The 21,004-nt window shown below is 52.7% G+C and overlaps 1 protein-coding gene across 7 annotated transcripts in view; it reads left to right on the forward strand.

The window, feature by feature from the left end:
* The window catches only part of GRIK5 (glutamate ionotropic receptor kainate type subunit 5), a 68,716-nt gene extending 47,712 nt beyond the window's left edge, over positions 1-21,004 (forward strand). For all 7 annotated transcript variants that reach the window (XM_086352756.1, XM_086352757.1, XM_086352759.1 and 4 more), the window contains 7 exons: positions 7-116; positions 505-678; positions 11,665-11,830; positions 12,370-12,595; positions 15,244-15,372; positions 15,476-15,597; positions 20,023-21,004. In XM_086352756.1, coding sequence (XP_086208882.1) covers positions 7-116; positions 505-678; positions 11,665-11,830; positions 12,370-12,595; positions 15,244-15,372; positions 15,476-15,597; positions 20,023-20,439 — 1,344 coding nt within the window. In that variant the 3' untranslated portion in view covers positions 20,440-21,004. The remainder of the gene's footprint in view (positions 1-6; positions 117-504; positions 679-11,664; positions 11,831-12,369; positions 12,596-15,243; positions 15,373-15,475; positions 15,598-20,022) is intronic.

Below are 21,004 nucleotides of genomic sequence, written 5' to 3' on the forward strand. Positions count from 1 at the left end.
CACCAGGGCCGCAAGCCCGGCTACTTTTCCTTCCTGGACCCCTTCTCTCCGGCCGTTTGGCTCTTCATGCTTCTTGCCTATCTGGCCGTCAGTTGCGTCCTGTTCCTGGCCGCCAGGTGAGCCCACTACCTGCTGCCTGGGAGGGAGGGGGCAGGGCGGACGCAGGAGCTGGGCTCTCTGCAGCTGACCTTCCTGTCTGTCCTGATTGTCTCGGCTCCACTTGGAGTCTTGGGTTCCCTGCACCCGCCCTCCCTTCTCCCTTTCCGGCCCGTCTCTGTGTTTCCTCCCTGTGTCTCTGGCTTCTGCTCCTTGGTCCTCTCCAGGGCTCTCCCCTTCTCGTTCTTCTGTCCTCTTCCTCTTTTGCCCCCACTGTCTGTGTGTGTGTGCCTCTCCCTGCTCGTCTGTGTCTCTCTTCCTCTCCACGTGTCTTCCCGTCTCTTCTCATCATGGTGGCTCTCTCTCTCTCCTGTTCTCTTTCTTCCCACCCGCTGTGTCTCTCCACAGGCTGAGCCCCTACGAGTGGTACAACCCGCACCCGTGCCTGCGGGCGCGCCCCCACATCCTGGAGAACCAGTACACGCTGGGCAACAGCCTCTGGTTCCCCGTGGGGGGCTTCATGCAGCAGGGCTCGGAGATCATGCCCCGGGCGCTGTCCACGCGCTGCGTCAGCGGAGTCTGGTGAGAGGCTGTCTGCCCGCCCCAACTGGGGTGGGTGGGGTGTTTTGGGGGTCCCTCCTGAGACCTGGGCCCATTCCTGTTCCCCATGCCAGCCAGGTGATGGGACACGGGGTAGGGCGAGCTAAGCCCCAGCTCTGCAGCTCACTGGCTGTACAACCCTCTCCATGCCTCAGTCTCCTCATCCGAGAAATGGGAGTAAAAATGCCCACGTCTCATGTAATCAGGACAGCATGAGTGTGGTAGTCACTGTCTGGGACATTGCCCCAGGCAATCACAGAGACTAGAATCCTTGAGCCACGACAGGCTTCACTATCCAGAGGCCAAGGCTGAGGCCCAGTCAGACACCTGCTCCCTCAGAGCCCCACAGGGACCCAGTACCTTGAACAGAGCTTATTTTGACTCTGAGACAAGCTCTGAGAAGCTTCATACCAGAGAGCAGACACTGACAACCGGTGGTGTCTGGTTCATAGCTTTACATTTTTTGGATTAGTTGTCATTTAAAAATTGGGCAAATTCACTTACAAATTCAGACTTCTTTCTTCTTAAAAGAAAAATAATTAAATTAGTTTATCTGTTGGCCACGTGGCATGTAGAAGCTTAGTTCCCCAGATCCTATAGGGATCGAAGCCACGCCCCCTGCACTGGGAGCTCGGCTGTTCTTAACCACTGGACTACCAGGGAAGCCCCAGGCTTCTTTCTTTTTCTGTTTTGTTTTGGCTACGCCACACGGCTTGCAGAAATCTGTTTCCCAGCCAGGGATTGAACCCCGGGCCTCGGCAGTGAGAGCCTGCTGCCCTAACCATGAGGCCACCAGGGAACTCCCCACATTCAGATTTCTCACTTCTGAAAGCTTTGGGAGCTCTGGTGTTGCACAGCTGGCACTCCCACCTGGTGTCGATGCTGCTCCATTGGCCCCAGGCCCTCTGCCTCCCCCCGTCACTTTCTGGCCTCGCTTCCGTAAGCGCTCATGTCTGCCACCCTGTCTTTGATTTATTTAGCCCCATGATATGTGGGTGGAGAAGGCAATGGCACCCCACTCCAGTACTCTTGCCTGGAAAATCCCATGGACGGAGGAGCCTGGTAGGCTGCAGTCCATGGGGTCACGAAGAGTTGGACACGACTGAGCAACTTCCCTTTCACTTTTCACTTTCATGCATTGGAGAAGGAGATGGCAACCCACTCAGGTGTTCTTGCCTGGAAAATCCCATGGACAGGGGAGCCTGGTGGGCTGCCATCTCTGGGGTCGCACAGAATCGGACACGACTGAAGTGACAGCAGGGGGATGGTATGTGGGATCTTAGTTCTCCAACCAGGGATGGCACCTGTGCCCCCTGCATCAGGAGTGCAGAGTCTTAACCACTGGACCACCAGGGAAGTCCCCATCCTGTCTTTTAAATAGCAGGTGGGCTTGGTTGCAGCTCATGTGACTCTTCTCAGCTCCTTTTCCTCCTTCAGTTCAGTTCAGTTCAGTCGCTCAGTCATGTCCGACTCTTTGAGACCCCATGAATCGCAGCACGCCAGGCCTCCCTGTCCATCACCAACACTCAGAGTTCACTCAGACTCATGTCCATCGAGTCGGTGATGCCATCCAGCCATCTCATCCTCTGTTGTCCCCTTCTCCTCCTGCCCCCAATCCCTCCCAGCATCAGAGTCTTTTCCAATGAGTCAACTCTTCGCATGAGGTGGCCAAAGTACTGGAGTTTCAGCTTTAGCATCATTCCTTCCAAAGAAATCCCAGGGCTGATCTCCTTCAGAATGGACTGGTTGGATCTCCTTGCAGTCCAAGGGACTCTCGAGAGTCTTCTCCAACACCACAGTTCAAAAGCATCAATTCTTCGGCGCTCAGCCTTCTTCACAGTTCAACTCTCACATCCATACATGACCACAGGAAAAACCATAGCCTTGACTAGACGGACCTTTGTTGGCAAAGTAATGTCTCTGCTTTTGAATATGCTATCTAGGTTGGTCATGACTTTTCCTCCTTAGAACCACAGAAAGCCGAGGAGCACGCCTAGAACAAGGAACATTCTCCAAGTTTTATGGATTAGAAGGCCGAGACCTAGAGAGAGGAAGTGGTTCCCTAGAGAGCGCGTTAGGCTAGAGGCAGGGTGAGGCTGAGCCAGCTTCCCGCCCCGGTGCCGCCCACCCCCCAGTCCCTGGGTGCTGCCTGAGCCTGGCTCTGCTCCCTAGGCCCTTGGTGACCTCTCCAGGGGCACCCAGGACGTTGGGCCTGGTCCGCGTCTGTTACAGTCAGTGTGTCAATAGTCATTCAGCACAAAGTGCTTCTGAGCCCTTTCTATGTGCCACTTACTCAGGTGGAAAATTAAGAGGCAAAGGAGCTGAGAATAAATAAGTAAAGAGATAAATAAACACAAGGACGTCATATTTTATGCCAGGATTGTATCCCAATGATACTGTCTGATTCAAAACTTGTTCATTCAAGACCAGCCATAACGGTGGCAGGTCTTTCTCTCAACTAAGTGGGACTGTCTACTACCGTCTGGCAGTTGTTTGCAATTTGCTTGGCCCACTAGCTTTGAAACTTTTGAATCTCAATGATTTCTTTTAAATGTCTTGGAATTGGCATCACTTCAGGAGTTACACCCTGCCTTCAGTTTTCTGTTGCTGTTGCAACAAATTACCACAAACTTAGTGGTTTTAAAAACAATGTAAATTTATTCTCTTACAGCTCTGGAGGTCAGAAGTGCAAGATAGATATCACTGGGCTAAAGTCAAGGTGTTGGGAGGGCCAATTCTGAAGGCTCTAGGGGAGAATCCATTTCCTTGCCTTTTCCAGCTTTTAGAAGCTGCCTGCATTCCTGGGCTTGTGGCCTCTTCCTCTAGCTTCAAAGCCAGCAGCACAGCATCCTCAAATCTCTCTCTGACTCTGACCTCCTTCTTCCCCTTATAAGGACCCCTGTGATTCCATGGGCCCACCTGGATACTCCAGGTCAATCTCCCAAACTCAGGATGCTTAACTTAATTCTATCTTCAAAGACCCTTTTTAACAAAAAAATTATTTATTTGGATGCACTGGGTCTCAGTTCTGGCACTCAGAATCTTTGATCTTCATTATGACATGCCGGGTCTTCAGTTGCAGCATGCTAACTCCTAGTTACGGCATATGGAATCGAGCTTCCTGACCAAGGATCGAATCTGGGCCCCCTGCACTGGAAGTACAGAGTCTTAGCCACTGGACCACCAGGGAAGTCCCCTGTAAAGAGCCTCTTACTCTGTGAAGGAACATACAAGTTCCAGGGATGTGCATATAGACGTCTTAGGGGCAAGGATTTCTTCTGCCTACCACACATCCTAAGTGAATTTTATTAGCATTTTAAATGTAACGATGTATCAGATGCACATAAGCTGAGCTACTGAAGAAGCCAACAGGGTGCAGTGAAGAAGAATGAAGATGCTTAGGAAGGGCACCTCTGAGGGAGGTGACATCTAGGCTGAGTCCTAACGGTGCAAACAGAGGCAGACCTGCCAAGGAGAGGGAGGCACATTCACCCAGGCGGGAGAGGGCTGCCTGTGTGAGGAGGTGGCTGCAAGGGCAGGGAGGGACCTGCCGTGACAAATCTGGCTGAGTCCCCAGGTCAGATGGGGGACCAGTGACCACCTCTCTATAGCCCATCCCTTCTGCTCCTCAGTCAGGGACCCTCTTCCCCAGCTGGGTGTTCTATGCCCCAGGGATGTGGTTGCCACAGGAACAGTAGCAGCCCCCCAGAGCCCGCTTCTTGGGCCCCTCATCTCGTGTCCATCCAGGCCACAGCCTCCTGCAGCCACACCCAAGGGCGCATCATCATTTGGGACAGTTCTGCCTTGATTCTTGATTATTTTTGGCCATGCCCCATGGCCTGTGGGATCTTAGTTCCCCAAACAGGGGTTGAACTCGCACCCCCTGCACTGGAAGCCCCGAGTCTTAACCACTGGACTGCCAGGGAGGCCCCAGTTCTGCCTTGAAAATCAGTATTTCCGAGTTCACGCTCTGACCCCAGCCCTGTCCCTCCTGGGCTCCCCCATCACTCCCTTGAAGTTGGTCCTTACACCTCCTTTGCCCTTGTCAACTTCTCAGGCCAGGTCACCCTCTCCTCACGCCCTCCTGGTAAAGAAAGCCCCCAAACCTCAGGTCTCACTCTGTTCCCTTCCCCACGTCCACCAGGGTCACATGTGCCCCCTTTATTGATATGGCCAGCACACCCTGTTAGCCATCCTCTTTCTAGAAACTCTTTGCTCCTAGGCTGCTGTGTCTTCCTGGTTCCCTGCGACCTCTGGATCCTCTGTTCCATTTCACCATGGGCTCCTTTGGCCCTTGCTCTCTCTCACTCCACACCAGTGATTCTTCAGTGCTCACAGACTCAATGCCCTCTTTAAAAAACAAACAAAACACTATTTACTTGTTTATTTTGACCACTCCACACTGCGTGTGGGATCTCAATCCCTGACCAGGGCTTGAATGCAGGCCACAGCAGTGAAAATGCAGACTCCTAACCACTAGCCTGTGCACATGCTAAGTTACTTCAGTTGTGTCTGAGTCTCTGTGACCCCTGGACTGTAGCCCACCAGGCTCCTCTGTCCATGGGATTCTCCAGGCAAGAATACTGGAGTGGGTTGCCATGCCCTCCTCCAGGGGATCTTCCCAACCCAGGGATCGAACCCATGTCTCTTAAGTCTCCTGCATTGGCAGGTGGGTTCTTTACCACTAGCGCCACCTGGGAAGCCCCCCTTAACCACTAGACCACTAGGGAACTCCTTCAATGCCTTCTTTTTTAAAAAAATAAATTTATTTGTTTGTGGCTGTGCTGGGTCTTCGTTGCTGCATGGCCTTTCCTCTAGTGGCGAGTGGAGGCTACCCTCTAGCTGAAGTGCACAGGCTTCGCAGTGCCGTGGCCTCTCTTGTGGCGGAGCACGGGCCCTAGGGCGCTTGGGCTCCAGTAGTTGCAGTTCATAGGCTCTGGAGCACAGGATCAATAGTTCTGGTACATGGGCTCAATTACTCTGTAGCATGTGGGATCTTCCTGGATCAGGGATCAAACATGTGTCTTCTGCATTGGCAGGCAGATTCTTTACCACTTAGCCACCAAGGAACCCAATGCCCTGTTTTTATAACAAATATTTGGTAACATCTCTTTTCCACCCTAATGAAATTCAAAGGTAATACATCAACCTACACACATGATTCAGAACAAGTCAATATAATGCCCTGATTTCAATACAAAGGAGAAAAGGGGAAGTGATTGATGATAAAACAGTAGGAAAGCAATACCTAAATGCTTGGGCGGGACTGTGCTCCAAGACAGATTGCAGTGGTCAGGTGGCCGAACCTACAGGTAGTGGATACCTTTGCAATTATGAGAAGACAGACTGTTTAATAGAATGATGTCAATACCTGAGGCGTTAAGCTTTGAAATCATTGGCAGATAAGTGTATCTGTACAAATACAAATCACCATGAATGTGAGACTCATCAACGCAGCTGGTCCAAGTGTCCACACCGTGACTCAAATACCACAGACAGGGCTGCTGTCAGAGACACGATTTCCCCAAATTGTGAACAGTTCTTGGCAAGGTTTCAAATAAAACAACATCCAGCTTTGTTCCTCAATCTAAACAATAGGTAAACATTTCTAAACATTTCTAGAAATGTTGGTTTCTATTCTAGCCATGCCAAAAATATTTTTGTTTTTATGTCCGTGCATGCTCAGTCATGTCCGACTCTTTGCAACCCCATGGACGGTCTCCCACCAGGCTCCTCTGTCCATAGGATTCTCCAGGTGGGAACACTGGGGTGGATTGCCATTTCCTTCTCCAGGGGATCTTCCTGACCCAGAGATCGAACCTGAGTCTCCTGTGTTGGCAAGCAGATTCTTTACCAATAGTGCCACCTGGGAAGCCCTGGTTTTTATGTACCAGGGAGTTAAGAGTCAGATAATCATGTACAGGATTTTCCATGTTTAGACTAGGCTGTCTGGTCGACACCTGTCCCCACCCACTGACATCAGGACGCCACACAATCACTGGTCACCAGAGTGCCCCGCACCTCACCAAGCACTTTCTGCAAACAACCCTGGGGCCACTCCCTGCCCGGGAACCACCACTCTATACCCCCAGCTTCCCTTCCCAAGTCCTCAACTGCAGATCCCTCCATGAGGCACCCTCAAACTCAGCTTGCCCAAAATGGAGCTCACGTCCTTACTCCAAAATTGGTCCCCAGGTTCTGTCTTGGTGAACGGCCCCATCACCCCCACCACCGCCACCACCCGTCTGCAGTGCTGTCCCTGGGGTTTCAGGGTGCCTGGGTTGTATCAGGCACTGAATCGTTTTGTCTTGAGTGAATGACAGCATTGACCCGTGGGGTAGATTTGAAGAGACTTGGCTTCCAGAGAGATTATGGTGGACCCTGGATCTTTGTGTGAGTCGAGTTTGGGTTGCTTTTGGAAAAGGCGTATTATTCATCCGTTTATCCTACACTCCACCCGCATCCCAGCACCTAGCACAGGAGTGAGCATGCGTGCTCAGCAGAGGACAGCTGCTCTTCTCATCATTATCCGCTGGAGGAGGGGGTGGTCTGGAAGGACCTCTCAGCATCTTTCCTGTCTTCAGGCCCCACAGATCTGTATCTGTACTTTGGCAGGGAGCCTAGCCCCTCTCATCTGCCTGGTGGGAGGATAGAGGGCCAGGCCAAGGCAGGTGATCGCCTTTGGGTCTAGAGCCAGGCCAGTGGGTACTTCTTTTCCCAAGTCCGTCCTGAGTCACAGGACCACGAAAGCACACACATGCATGGCACTTGGTCTGTGTCGTAACTCACTCTTAGAACAGCCCTGTGAGGAGCGACCTACAATTATTATCATTATTAATATTATTATAAATACTGTTATTTGGGCCACACTCTGAGGCTTATGGGATCTTAGTCCCTCCACCAGGGATTGAACCCACCCACTTAACACTGAAAGCATGGAGTCCTAACCACTGGCCTGTGAGGGAATTCCTGTGGGGGCCTATGCTTATACTTAACCTCATGGGTGAATCCATGGTTTCACAGCTCATCAGTGATGGAGCCAGGATTTGGGGATTTTCCAGGGACCTTGATTTCTACTTTATTTCCACTGTGGTCAGTGAATATTCTCTGTAGGATTTTAATCCTTTGTCATTTGTTGAGACTTGTTTTATGACTCAGCATAGAGTCTATCCTGGTAAATGTTCTACATGCACATGCATAGAATGTGTGTTTTGCTGTTGGTGGGTGCAATGTTTTGTAAATGGGAATTAGGACCAGTAGGTTACTCTTGTCTTCATGTCTTCTATATGCTTACTGACTTTCTGTTTACTGATTCTGTCAATTACTGAGAGAAGAGTGTTGAGATCACTACTTGTGGAGAAATTTTATGTTTCTCTTTTCAGTTCTATCAGGTTTTGCTTTATGAATTTTGAAGCTGTGTAATTAGGTGCATCCATGTTTGGGACTGTTGTGTCTTTTTGATAAATTGACCCTTTTGCTATTATGTAGCTCAGTTGGTAAAGAATCCGCCTGCAACGCAGGAGACCCTGGTTCGATTCCTGGGTCGGGAAGATCCCCTGGAGAAGGGAAAGGCTACCCACTCGAGTATTCTTGGGCTTCCCTTGTGGCTCAGCTGGTAAAGAACCCACCCAATGCAGGAGACCTGGGTTCAATTTCTGGGTTGGGAAGATCCCCTGGAGAAAGGAAAGGCTACCCACTACAGTATTCTGGCCTAGAGAATTGGCCAGAATTGACTATATAGTCCATGGGGTCTCAGAGTCAGACACGACTAAGTGACTTTCACTTTCACTTCCTCTTTATTCCTGATAAATTCCTTGTTTTGGGGTTACCTTTTTTGATATTCATATAGCCATCCCAGCTTTTTTTAAGAAGTATTTATTTGGCTGCACTGCATCTTAGTTGCAGCATGTGGGATCTAGTTCCCTGACCAGAGATCGAACCAGGGCCCCCTGTTCAATCACTGTAGCCTTAGTGATTGGAGTCTTAGCCACTGGACCAACCAGGGCCATCCCCAACATTTTTAGTGCAGTGTTCCATATTATATCTTTCCCCCGTCCTTTCGTTGTCAGCTTACCTACACTGTTATATTTAAAGTGGTTTTCTTATAGACAGCACGTACTTAGGCCTAGGACCAGGGATTGGCAAACTTTTTTTGAGTATTGGGCCAAATTATAAATATTTCAGGCTTTGCTGGTCATATGGTATCTGTTGCATCTATCTAACCCTGATTATGGTACAAAAGCAGCCTTGATTGAATGAGTGTGGTTGTGTTCCAATTAAACTTTTTTTTTTTGGCTGCACAGCAGGGCATGTGGGATCTTAGTTCCCCAACCAGGGATCCAACGCATGCCCCATGCCCCCTACATTGGAAGCTCAGAGTCCTAACCGCTGGATCGCCAGGGAATTCCCCCAACAAAACTTTATGAACACTGACAGTGAAATTTGAATTTTATGTGTCACATGTCATGAGCTGTTACTCTTCCTTCAGTTTGTTCTTAAGCATTTTAAAATGTGAAAGCCATTCTTAGCCTATGGGCTGCACAGAAACATTAAGTCAGATCTTGCCTGTGGGCCGTAGTTTGCCAACCCCAGGCCGAGACCATTTACCTGCAGTATAATTATTGGTATTTGTTTGATGTTGTTTAATTGTTAGGTCGTGTATTTTTTCAATCCCATGGACTGTAGCCCGCCAGGCTTCTCTGTCCGTGGGATTTCCCAGGCAGGAATACTAGAGTGGGTTGCCATTTCCTTCTCTAGGAGATCTTCCTGACCCAGGGATCAAACCTGGGTCTCCATGTCTCCTGCATTGCAGGTGGATTCTTCACCACTGAGTCACCTGGAAAGCTCATAAAACCCAGCATTTACTTATAAAAATTAGTTGCATTCATTCAGAAAAAATTCAGACTTTATAAACTTGGTGTAAAATGTTACTAGCTGTTTCTAAAACAAGAAATAACTAATAATGTGTGTATGTGTGTTGTCTTACTTGGGGCTTATTGAGATTCTTGGATCTGCAAGTTTATAATTTTCACTAAATTTGAGAAATTTTGGACATTACTTTTTCCAATATTTTTTTCTGTTACCCCCTTACTCTCTTCTGTCTCTGGGACTCCCGTCATGGATGTGAGACCACTTGGTGTTATTCCTCAGGCCACTAAGGCTCTGTGTTCATTGTCGGTCATTTTTTTCCCTCTTTGTGTTTCATTTTTTGTGTATGTGTTTCTTTTGAATAGATTCTTTTGCTGTCTTCAAAATCTGTTTTCTGTGCAGTGTCTAATCTGTGTAGATCCTTCCAGTAAAAATTTCCTTTTAGATGTTGTATATTTCATATAGAGATCTCTGTTCTTTTCTTCCATTTCCCTCTGCAACACGTTCATGTTTTTCTTTACATCCTCGATCATTCTGAATGTCTTTGTAATAGCTGTTTAATGTCCTTGCTGCTAATTCCATCTTCTCTGCCAATTCTAGTTCGGCTTCCGTTGAGCAACTTTTTCCTAGTTGTGAGTCAGTTTCCTGCACTTTTGTTTATCTGGTATTTTTTTTTTATTGGATGACAGACATTGTGGATTTTATATTGTTTACATTGTTGCATGTATTAAAGAATCTTTGGGTTTGTTGGGTTTTTTTTTTTTTCCCTGCAAGACAGTTACTTGTGGATTCTTTTGAGTCTTTCCAGGCCTGTTTTTAAGCTCTTTTAGGGTAGGTCTAGCTGTCTATGGGCGCATAGAGTCGGACACGACTAAAGCGACTTAGCAGTAGCAGTAGCAGCATAACAACTAATTCTAATGTGTTATCCTTTATCTCTATTGAATGTCTTATGCATTCAAAGAAATCTCTCTACTCTGGTTAGGAGCTCAAAAGATTCCCATCCCTGTATGAGCCCTGGAAATTGTTCTCCCTTTGAACGTTCTTATCTGACCCCTTGGAGTTTTATCCAGTGCATACACAACTGACATTCAGCCAAAGATTCAAAAGAGAAGCTTTGCAGATTACTAGAACACTGAGCATTCTGCTGCTTCCTCTTGGGCATTCTGTCTCATGCATGCCAGCCATCTCTCGGCCTTCTTGATCTCTGATCTCCATCTCTGCAGCTCAGTGAGTTTGCCAGACTCGGGGTTTTCCTTCCTGGCACGGCCGTCTATAAATTAAGTCCAGCTGGGTAATGGCAAGCAAGTCTTACTTCATTGTTTCTCTTCCCTCAGGGATCCTGGTCCTGTAATGCCTGTTGTCCTTTGTCTAAGGTCATTTCCTATACCCTGTCCAGTTTTCTATTAATAGTTCACAGTAAGAGGGTATTTCCAGACCATCTCATTCTCTTGTGTTTCTGACAGTGGAAGTCTCTGGAAAGAAAGTGTTAGTTGCTCAGTTGTGTCCAACTCTTTGTGACACCATGGACTGTAGCCCGCCAGGCTCCTCTGTCCATGGGATTCTCCAGGAAAGAATACTGGAGTGGGTTGCCATGCCCTCCTCCAGGGGATCTTCCCAACCCTGGGGTCAGATCCTGGTCTTCTGCATTGCAGAAGTCTTTACTGTCTGAGCTACCAGGAAGTCTCTGGAAGTAATACTTAAACCCAGGGAAGGGACTTCCCTGGTGGTCCAATGGCTTCAACTCTGCGCTCCCAATGGAGGGGGACCTTTGTTCAATCCCTGCTCAGGGAACTATATCCCACATGCTCAGCTAAGACCTGGTGCAGCCAAATAAATAAATAAAAATCTTTTTAAAAATGTAAACCCAGGGATCTGGCTCCAGATTCTATGATCCCAGCCCCTCCCAACTCTTTGTGATGCCATGTACTGTAGCCCACCAGGCTGCTCTGTCCATGGGATTCTGTGATCCCAGTCAGCAATCAGCCTTCTAGCCTTCTAGATGCTGGGGTCACTGAGGGGGGCACCACCAAGGGGTGCATGGCCACAGGGGCAAAGTGGCAGGGGGGCTCCAGCCCGTGGCTCACCCCTCCCACCCCTCAGGTGGGCCTTCACCTTGATCATCATCTCCTCCTACACGGCCAACCTGGCCGCCTTCCTCACCGTGCAGCGCATGGAGGTGCCCGTGGAGTCGGCCGACGACCTGGCAGACCAGACCAACATCGAGTACGGCACCATCCACGCCGGCTCCACCATGACCTTCTTTCAGGTGGGGCCCCCGGGGCCGCCCTGGCTTGGTGTTGGGGTCACCGCCACGCACAGCAGCTTAGGGTAGGGCAGGGCATTCCTCATAAGGTCCCCACAGGGCCTGGAGGAGGAAAGCTGTCCTGTTTGGCCTGGATGGAGGTCTCCCTGAAGCAGGCTGGGCCCTGGAGAGAGAATGGGGTGGAGCTTCTGCTTCTCTGGATATACCCTGGGAACACTGGGAAGACAGGGCTGGGTGTTAAGCTGCGCCAAGACCCAAGGGTGGGAGAGAGAAAAAGGGTTGGAAAACAGGTCACGCCCCCTCCTTCCCAAGCCTTCAGTCCTCGGGTTCCTCGCTGGGCTGGTGGGTGTGGGGATGGTTTGGACCTGGCCTTGAGTAGTCTGTCTGTCTGTCTTGTCTCTCTCTGTCCTTGGCTCTGTCTTCCTCTGGTCTCCTCACTCTCTCCGCTTGAGGGAGACCTCCTGGAGGGCAGAGCGCTCGGGGAAAGGCAGGAGTGGAAAGACCCTCACCTGTGCTCCCCTCCCCGTGCTCCCCTTGCCCAGAATTCACGATACCAGACGTACCAGCGGATGTGGAACTACATGCAGTCGAAGCAGCCCAGCGTGTTTGTCAAGAGCACAGAGGAGGGCATCGCCCGCGTCCTCAACTCCCGCTACGCCTTCCTGCTCGAGTCCACCATGAACGAGTACCACCGGCGCCTCAACTGCAACCTCACCCAGATCGGGGGCCTCCTCGACACCAAGGGCTACGGCATCGGCATGCCGCTGGGTATGGCAGCCCTGGGTCCCCGGGCGGCCGGAGCCAAGCCGCAAGTGTGAGCAGGCCACAGGGAGGGCCAGACCCTCCCTGAGTGGCAGCCCTGGGGCCCTGGGCGGCTGGAGCCAAGCCACAAGTATGAGCAGGCCACAGGGTGGGCCAGACCCTCCCTGAGCAGGCTGGGTGTGCTCTGTGTAGCCTCCTGCCTGTGTGGCCTTGGGCAGGTGTCGCCACCTTCCTGAGCCTCTGTGCCCTCCACCAGGATAAACAGGCCTAGGAGCCATCCACTCCAGCCCTGCAGAGCAGCTGGGAGAACCCTGTGAGGCTCGCCACCTTCTCCCATTGCCCCAGGGCCCCTCCAGGGGGGAGGGTATGGTTTTGCTGACTTCACATTCTCTGCACCAAACCCACAGCCTGGCCCAGCGCAGGTGCTCAGGAAATGACAATGGATGTTGTTGGATGGGTGGAAGGGAGGGAGGAAGAATGATGGATGGATCTGCCAGGGAGACCTGGACGAGTTTTTCCAGGGCTGGTGTTGGAAACTCACCACTGATTCTGTCACCCAATTTTGGCTTTTAAACCTACCTATATTCTGATGATTGCTGCATTACTCACCTGTGACTACATAACAAATGAGCCCAAATTTTAGCAGCTTTGCAGTAGCGTCAGTGCTGTTATCGGGGAAACTGTGGTGCCTGGTGCTCTGAGAGACAGGATCCGGAGTCACACCAACCTGGATTACAATCCCAGCTTCCTCCCTGACTCAGGCGACAATGTCATCTGCCTCCTTCAGATAACGAGGGTGGTAATACCTACCTCGGGCTTCCCTGGTGGCTCAGCGGTAAAGAATCCACCTGCCAATGCAGGAGATGTGGGTTCAGTCCCTGAGTGGGGAAGATGCCCTGGAGAAGGAAATGGCAACCCACTCCAGTATTCTTGCCGGGAAAATCCCTTGGACAGGGGAGCCTGGGGGGTTACAGTCCATGGGGTCGCAAAGGGTCAGACACAACTTAGGGACTGAACAGCAACAGTACGTGCCTCACAGGATCACTGTGAGACCTGAATACATTTCTGTAGACCAAGGGTCTAGCACATAGTAGGTGTCTGCTAAATACCCATCACCACACTTGCCCTAGTTTCTGGCACCTGGAATCATCACAGTGGGGACTCCCCTGGTGGTCCAGTGGTTAAGACTTCACCTTCCAATGCAGGGGGCGCAGGTTTGATCCCTGGTCGGGAAGCTAAGATGCCTTACAGTCCAAAAACCAAAACATAAAACAGAAGCAATATTGTAACAAATTCAATAGAGACCTTAAAAGTGGTCCACAGAAAAAAAATATTTTTTTTAAAAAGAATTACCATAATTAGTTCAGGGTAGGATGTGGGTGGGACCCAAGGATAGTTTAAGGGAAGGATCTGAGGGCAGGGAGGAGAGAGGTGGTTCAGGTCTGGGGCCATGCAGAGGAGAGGTGTGACTGGGCATGTGGCAGGTCTGATGCCCTACTGTGTGCCAGGACTGTGCTGGGTACTCAGAGGCCACAGCAGGGAGCTAGCTGCTGAGCCCCCACCTCAGCTGTCTACTGGGGCGAAGATGGCAGACAGACAGTTAACACATAGCCTTATAAGGTGACATCATGTGGTCACTACTGCTCTGAAGTAAATTAGCGGAAGAGATGGACAGGGAGTGGGGTGCTTGTTGTCATCTTTTTTTAATCTGGCTGCACCACATAGCTTGCCGTATCTTAGTTCACCAACCAGGGATTGAACCCAGGCCCCCCATAGTGAAAGCACAGAGCCCTAACCACCGGACTGCTGGGGAAGTCCTTGGCATTTTAAACAGAGTTAGAGAAGACCTTTCTGAGGCACCATGTGAGCTGCACCTTGAGTGAAGTAAGGAAACGAACATTCCAGGCAGAAGCAAAAGTCCTAAGGGAGCCCCAGGTGGCAGGACCGGTGAATGCAGGATCTTGTTGAACCTGTGAACATCTTTTTTTTTCTAGCTGCAAACAGAAGTCATTGGAGAGTTTTAAGCACCAGAGAGGTGTGATCTATGACTGTGTTTCTGAAATTGTCTCTCTGGCTGCTGTGTTGAGAAGAGCTTCAGTGAGGAGTGAGGGAGGGGGCCACAAGGAAGGGAGTGGTGTTGTTCAGTCGCTCAGTTGTGTCTGACTCTTTGTAATCCCACGGACTGCAGCATGCCAGGCTTCACTGTCCTTCACTATCTCCCAGAGTCTACTCAAACTTATGTCCATTGAGTTGATGATGCCATCCAACCATCTCATCCTCTGTCCCCCGCTTCTCCTCCTCCCTTCAGTCTTTCTCAGCATCAGGGTCTTTTCCAATGAGTCAGCTCTTTGCATCAGGTGGCCAAAGTATTGGAGCTGCAGCTTCAGCATCAGTTTTTCCAATTCAGGGTTGATTTCCTTTAGGATTGACTGGTTTGATCTCCTTGCTGTCCTGGGAGGGGGAAATGGTGACAAATGTGACAGGTCGGGGGCTTGGCCCAGAGGTGGTTAAGGGGAGATGGTGAGCAGTAGTCAGATAGAGGGTGGACAGGGAAGATGCTGGGCACACGGCAGAGCCGGGAGGAGAGGAGCTGGGCCTTGGGGGGCAGGGCTCCAGTGTCCCAATGACCTGCCCCTGCCATGTGCCTGGTCCAGGCTCCCCGTTCCGGGATGAGATCACGCTGGCCATCCTTCAGCTTCAGGAGAACAACCGGCTGGAGATCCTGAAGCGCAAGTGGTGGGAGGGGGGCCGCTGCCCCAAGGAGGAGGACCACCGAGCCAAAGGTCAGCTGCCCCCGCGCACCCTGCCCTTCCTGGAGGCCCCTCACTGGCCCCTTCCTCCCCCGCCCACAAGGCCCGACCCCTGGCTCTCCCCTTCCACCCCCAGGCTTGGGCATGGAGAACATCGGGGGCATTTTTGTCGTGCTCATCTGTGGCCTCATCATCGCTGTCTTCGTGGCGGTCATGGAGTTCATATGGTCCACACGGAGGTCGGCAGAGTCAGAAGAGGTAAGGAGGCTAATGAAGGGTATGCGGGGAAAAGCGGGACCTCGGGGGTGGTGGGGGGTCGTGAAGACTGTGGCATTGGGAGCCATTCCTGGAAGAATGCGGGGGAAGGGGTGGGAGCCAGGGAGGGGAGAGATGATCCTCCAGGGGTCCCAGAGCTCCAGAAAGAGGTGAGAGCAGGGACTTCGCTGGTGGTCCAGTGGTTAGGACTTGGTGGTCTCAAGGCAGAGGGTCCCGGTTCAATCCCTGGTCGGGGAACTAAGATCCCACAAGCTGCAGGGCAGCGAAACTTTAAAAAAAAGAGGAGAGGGCAGAAGGAAGACGAGAGAGAGGGTCCACGGACATGAGGAAAGGTAGAGCGGGAAGAGGGCGCCGGCAGCCGTGAGGATGCGGGGGAAGGAGTGAGAAGGGGCACCGAGAGAAGGCTGGGGAGAGAACGAGGTGGTGGATAAGGAAGAAATAGCAGGAGAGACAACGGGGCAAGGAGAATGCAGCTGTATGCGGCAGCAAGGAAGCCGGCGTGCTGGCCGCTCTCACGCCCTGTGCCGGCGCGGGCTGCCCACCCACACTCCACCGCTGACCCGGCGGCCCGCCCCCTCGCTCCTCCTCCGCGATTCCCGCCTTGCGCGCCCTCTGCCAGCCTCCAGCCTCGCCTCCCCCTCCCGCTGTGAGCCCTTGACCTTGCTTCTGCTCGCCTGAGAAAAGCAGAGGAGTCCGAGAGCCTGCCAGCCCTCACCTCCACATCCCGCCACCCGTCTGCCCTCTCCACTCGCCCCATTAGTTATTCCAAATGAGCATCCACCTCCTCGCTAACACTCCCTCCACCTGTGCCCGGTACCCTCTCGCCTTCCCAAGGACATGCCTCAGCTTTCCTTCCCTCCAGCATCATCAGTTTTCCTCTCTCTATCGGATCAAGCCAGGTGTCAGACAGATACACTATCGTTTCTCCCATCTTCAAGGAATCCTCTCTCTCGACTCAGATTCCCCTCCTGGTCACCAGCCCATTCCTCCCCTTCTGTGGTAGCCTTGACAGGGTGTTTCCAGTTTCTGTCCTTCCATTCATTCTTGGACACACTCCCATCCACCTTCTGTCCCCGCCCCTCTGCTGAAGCCAGTCTTGCCATCCACAACCTTCACATCTGAAATCCGGTGCCTGAGTCTCCGGCCTCATCACTGTGAGGTAGCCCAGGGCTCCCACACAGCTGGTCACCACCTCCTCAGCCCTCTCTGGTCCTGCTCCTGTCTCATCTTCCTCCTACCTCTCTGACATTCTCGTTGGGGGGCCCTAGGGCTCGGGCCTTGGACTTCTCTTCCTCACCTCCCTCGGTGATCTCTTCCAGCCAAATGGTTTGCAAGACCGAATGCTGATGACTCCTGCATTATTCATCCGTTGCCACGTAACAAGCTATCCCCCGTTTTAGCAACTTCCAACAACAAACTGATACCAGTTCATAGTTTCCATAGGTCAGGAATCTGGAGCAGCTTAGCTGGGTGGTCCTGGCAGCTCAGTGTCTCTGCTAAGGTCACGTGCATGATTTCATGGGGAGTTGCTGTTGTCTGGGGGCTTCCCAGGTGCTGCTAGTGGTAAAGAACCTGCCTGCCAATCCAGGATATGTAAGAGATGCAGGTTCGCTTCCTGGGTCAGGAAGATCCCCTGGAGGAGGGGGCATGGCAATCCACTCCAGTATTCTTGCCTGGAGAATCCCATGAACAGAGGAGCCTGGCGGCTACAGTCCATAGGGTCGCACAGAGTCGGACACAACTGAAGTGACTTAGCACGCACGCACAGAGGCCCCAATGGGGCTAGAGGATCTGTTTCTAGGATGGCTCCCTGTCTCACAGTGTACTTGGGGTTTTAATTTATGGGAGTGACTGGGTGATGATTTGGAGACGCCAGTGCCAGGGAAAGAATAATTTAGTACTTATATCACCTAACAGAAGCCCGTGCTCCCCCCACCACCAACGCCACTGGGGCCACAAGGAAAGCGCCACCTTTAGTCAGGAAGCAGAAGAAGGGAAAGAGAAGCCTAGGGCAGAGGCTTTATTGGGAAAGGCAAGGCAAGTGGGGAAATGGCTTAGTACTCGGCCATGTGAACGCTGTTAGCAGGCTCTGGGCTAGAGGGGTGGTCTCTACTTGTCTGGTACCTGCCCTGGGTTGTTTTAGGGTTTGGTGTGTGAGTCAAATAAAGGGGGAGTATAGATTCAGAACTGGTTGGGTTTTCGTATGAAAGGCAGGTTCCCAACTCTTTGCTGTCCCTAAGAATTGGCTAGCTCTGGGAGGGTGGTCTCTCCCTGGCTAGCAAGATGTTTAAGATGTCAAAACATCCTGAGATAGAATAAAAATACACTCATTCACATGGCAGTGGGCAGGAGGCCTCAGTTCCTCACTCAGAGACTTCTCCATAGGGCTGTTTGAGTGTCCTCAGGCTGTGGCAGCCGACTTGTCCCAGAGCGAGGGATCCAAGAGAGAGCCAAAATGTCAGCCGACCTAGCCTTATTCTGTGGATCACACAGTGGCCTTCCTACAAAGGCAAAGGGGATTACACAAAGGTGTGAACACCCCAGGGGCAGGATCTTGGAGGCTGACTGCCATAACCTCCAGGTGTGTATCCCTTCCAGGGACCTCTCCCTGAACCCACAGTTTGTAAATTCAGCTCCCTGTACTCTGCACCTCCACGAGGATGTCCACCCGGCGGTGCGTGATGTCATGTGGCCAGCACGGAGCTCCTGCCCACCCACCAGGCAACACTGTCATTGCTGGGACCAAAACATGTAGAGTCACCCTTCACCCCTCCCTCTTCCTCACACCCTCTACCTGATCTCAGCAAAAACTGTGGGCTCTACCTTTGAAACACACCCAGAATTCAAACTCTTCTCACCTCCTTGGCCACCACCACACTGGTCCAGTCACTGCCATCTTTTGCCTGGTGATCAGAGTGGTTTCTTAGGGGCCTCCCTGCTCTTGCCCTTGGTGTCCCTACAGTCTTCTCAGCACAGCTTCAGAGTGATCTGCTGAAAGCACAGCAGTCCTGTATCTAAAACTCTTCTGACTCAGTTGTTCAGTCACTCAGTTGTGTCTGACTCTTTGGGACCCCATGGACTGCACCACGCCAGGGTTGCCTGTCCTTCACCATCTCCTGGAGCTTGCTCAAACTCATTCCGTTGAGTCAATGATGCCATCCAACCATCTCGTCCTCTGTCATCCCCTTCTCCTATCTTCAATCTTTCCCAGCATCAGGGTCTTTTCCAGTGAGTCAGCTCATCTGACTCAGAGTAAAAGCCAAATGCTTACTGTGGACTCTGGGCCTTAAACGAGCCAGCCCCCATTGCTCCTCTGACCTCATCTCCTGCCATGCCCCCTTGCCCACCCCACCCCAACCACCCTGACCTGCTCCAGGTTCTTCCAGCACCTCCTCACCTGTATCCAGCTGAACTGTCTGCCCTCCCTCCTACCGGGTCCCATGCAGCTCATCCCCGCCCTGCCTTTGTCTACTTGCAAGTCCTCTTCTCAACGAGTCTCCCCTAAAGTCTCATCTCAACGTTCCACCTTGCTCCCCACCCACGCCCCTATCTCTCTTCCGAATTTAATTTTTCTCCAAAACACTCATCACCGTCGAACATACTGTGTCTTTAGGTTTTGTCTCTGCATGCTGGAATATAACCTCCAGGAGGGCAGGGGCTTCCACCTGTTCTCTGCTGTGGCCCTAATGCTCCCAGACGGTGCCTGGGACACTGTAGGTGGTCTGCCTGTACGTTGTGAAAGTGTTAGTCACTCAGTTGTGTCTGACTCTTTGCGACCCCATGGGCTGCAGCTCTCCAGGTTCCTCTGTCTGTGGGATTTTCTAGGCAAGAGTACTGGAGTAAATAGCCATTGCCTTCTCCAGGGGATCTTCCCCACCCAGGGATCAAACCTGGGTCTCCTGCTATGCAGGCAGATTCTTTACCATCTGAGCCACCAGTAGGTGGTCAGTACCGAGCACAGGAATCGGTGACAGAGGATGGAGAACAAGTAGGAGGGAAGGACTAGAAGCAGTTAGAAACTTTCGAGTGAAAAGACAAGAGGCGAGATAGTAGGAGGAGAGGAGCATGGCTCAGAGGTGAAGGGCCGATTTAAGAACAAATCCAGAGAATAAGGGAGACGGGAGAGAGAAGTGGAGGACAGACAGGAGTTGAGAGGCGAGAAGGAAGAGCACGGGGAGAGAAGGGACCTGCGAGGGAAGAGCCTAGGAAGAGAGGAGAGGATGGAAGGAAGGGAGAGGACGAGAGCGCAGGTGGGAAAGAGGAAGAGAGGTGAACACAGCGGTGGGTGGGGCGGGGAGAGCAGGAGGATGTGAAGAGCGTGGCCTGGAGGACCAGAGGCGTGGAGAGGGAGGAGGCGCGGCGGCAGGGAGGGCGCAGACCATGACCGCCGCCCCGCGCCGCCCCCAGGTGTCGGTGTGCCAGGAGATGCTGCAGGAGCTGCGGCACGCCGTGTCCTGCCGCAAGACGTCGCGTTCCCGCCGGCGCCGGCGGCCCGGCGGCCCCAGCCGGGCCCTGCTGTCGCTGCGCGCCGTCCGCGAGATGCGCCTTAGCAACGGCAAGCTCTACTCTGCTGGCGCGGATGCGGGCAGCGCGCACGGGGGCCCCCAGCGCCTCCTGGACGATCCGGGGCCGCCAGGCGGGGCTCGGCCCCCCGCCCCCACGCCCTGCACCCACGTGCGCGTCTGCCAGGAGTGCCGGCGCATCCAGGCACTGCGGGCGTCCGGGGCCGGCGCGCCCCCGCGTGGCCTGGGCGCCCCCGCCGAAGCCACCAGCCCGCCCCGGCCCCGCCCCGCCGGCCCCCGCGAGCTGGCCGAGCACGAGTGACCACGGGAGGGCGCCCGGACTGATGCAGGGGCCGGGCTCGCCCCAGGCCCCGGTCGCCCTCGCTTCCCCAGTGGGCGAGGGACGAGACTTGCGCCCGCCGCGCGCCGGACGCCGCGATTTTGCCTTCGGTTCCCGGTGAAGTCCGAGGCTCGGTTCCAGAGCCTGCCTGCGCCCCCTAGTGGACTCGCCGGAGGGAGCCGCGGACGCCCGCACTCCGCCCCCGACTGCGGACAAAGACGAGCACAGGGACCGAGAACTCCGGGGGCCGGGACTGCAGGGGTCGTTCCCGGAAGCAGAAAGCAGTCCGCGGGGAGAACCCCATCCTGGGACTTCTCAGGCTCCCCAAGACTTGACGCAGCCCTCCCCACTTCTGGAGAAGTGGGAAGCCTCTGGGCAGATGGGTGTCCCCTGGCGCCCCTCGACTCTTCTCTTTCTCTCTTTTTTTTGGGGAGAAACCTCCGAATTTCTATGAGACCCCCACAGGGAGGGGGTCAGTTGGGCCTCCATCCCTCCCCCTGCCACAGCCCAGTCCCTGTTGGAATAAAAAAAAGAACAAAACCCCAAA

The sequence above is a fragment of the Bos grunniens genome, chromosome 18 (genome assembly GCF_055505025.1).
Source record: "Bos grunniens cultivar Pamir isolate PY7600 chromosome 18, Bosgru_T2T1.0, whole genome shotgun sequence".
In the NCBI taxonomy this organism is placed as follows: Eukaryota; Metazoa; Chordata; class Mammalia; order Artiodactyla; family Bovidae; genus Bos; species Bos grunniens.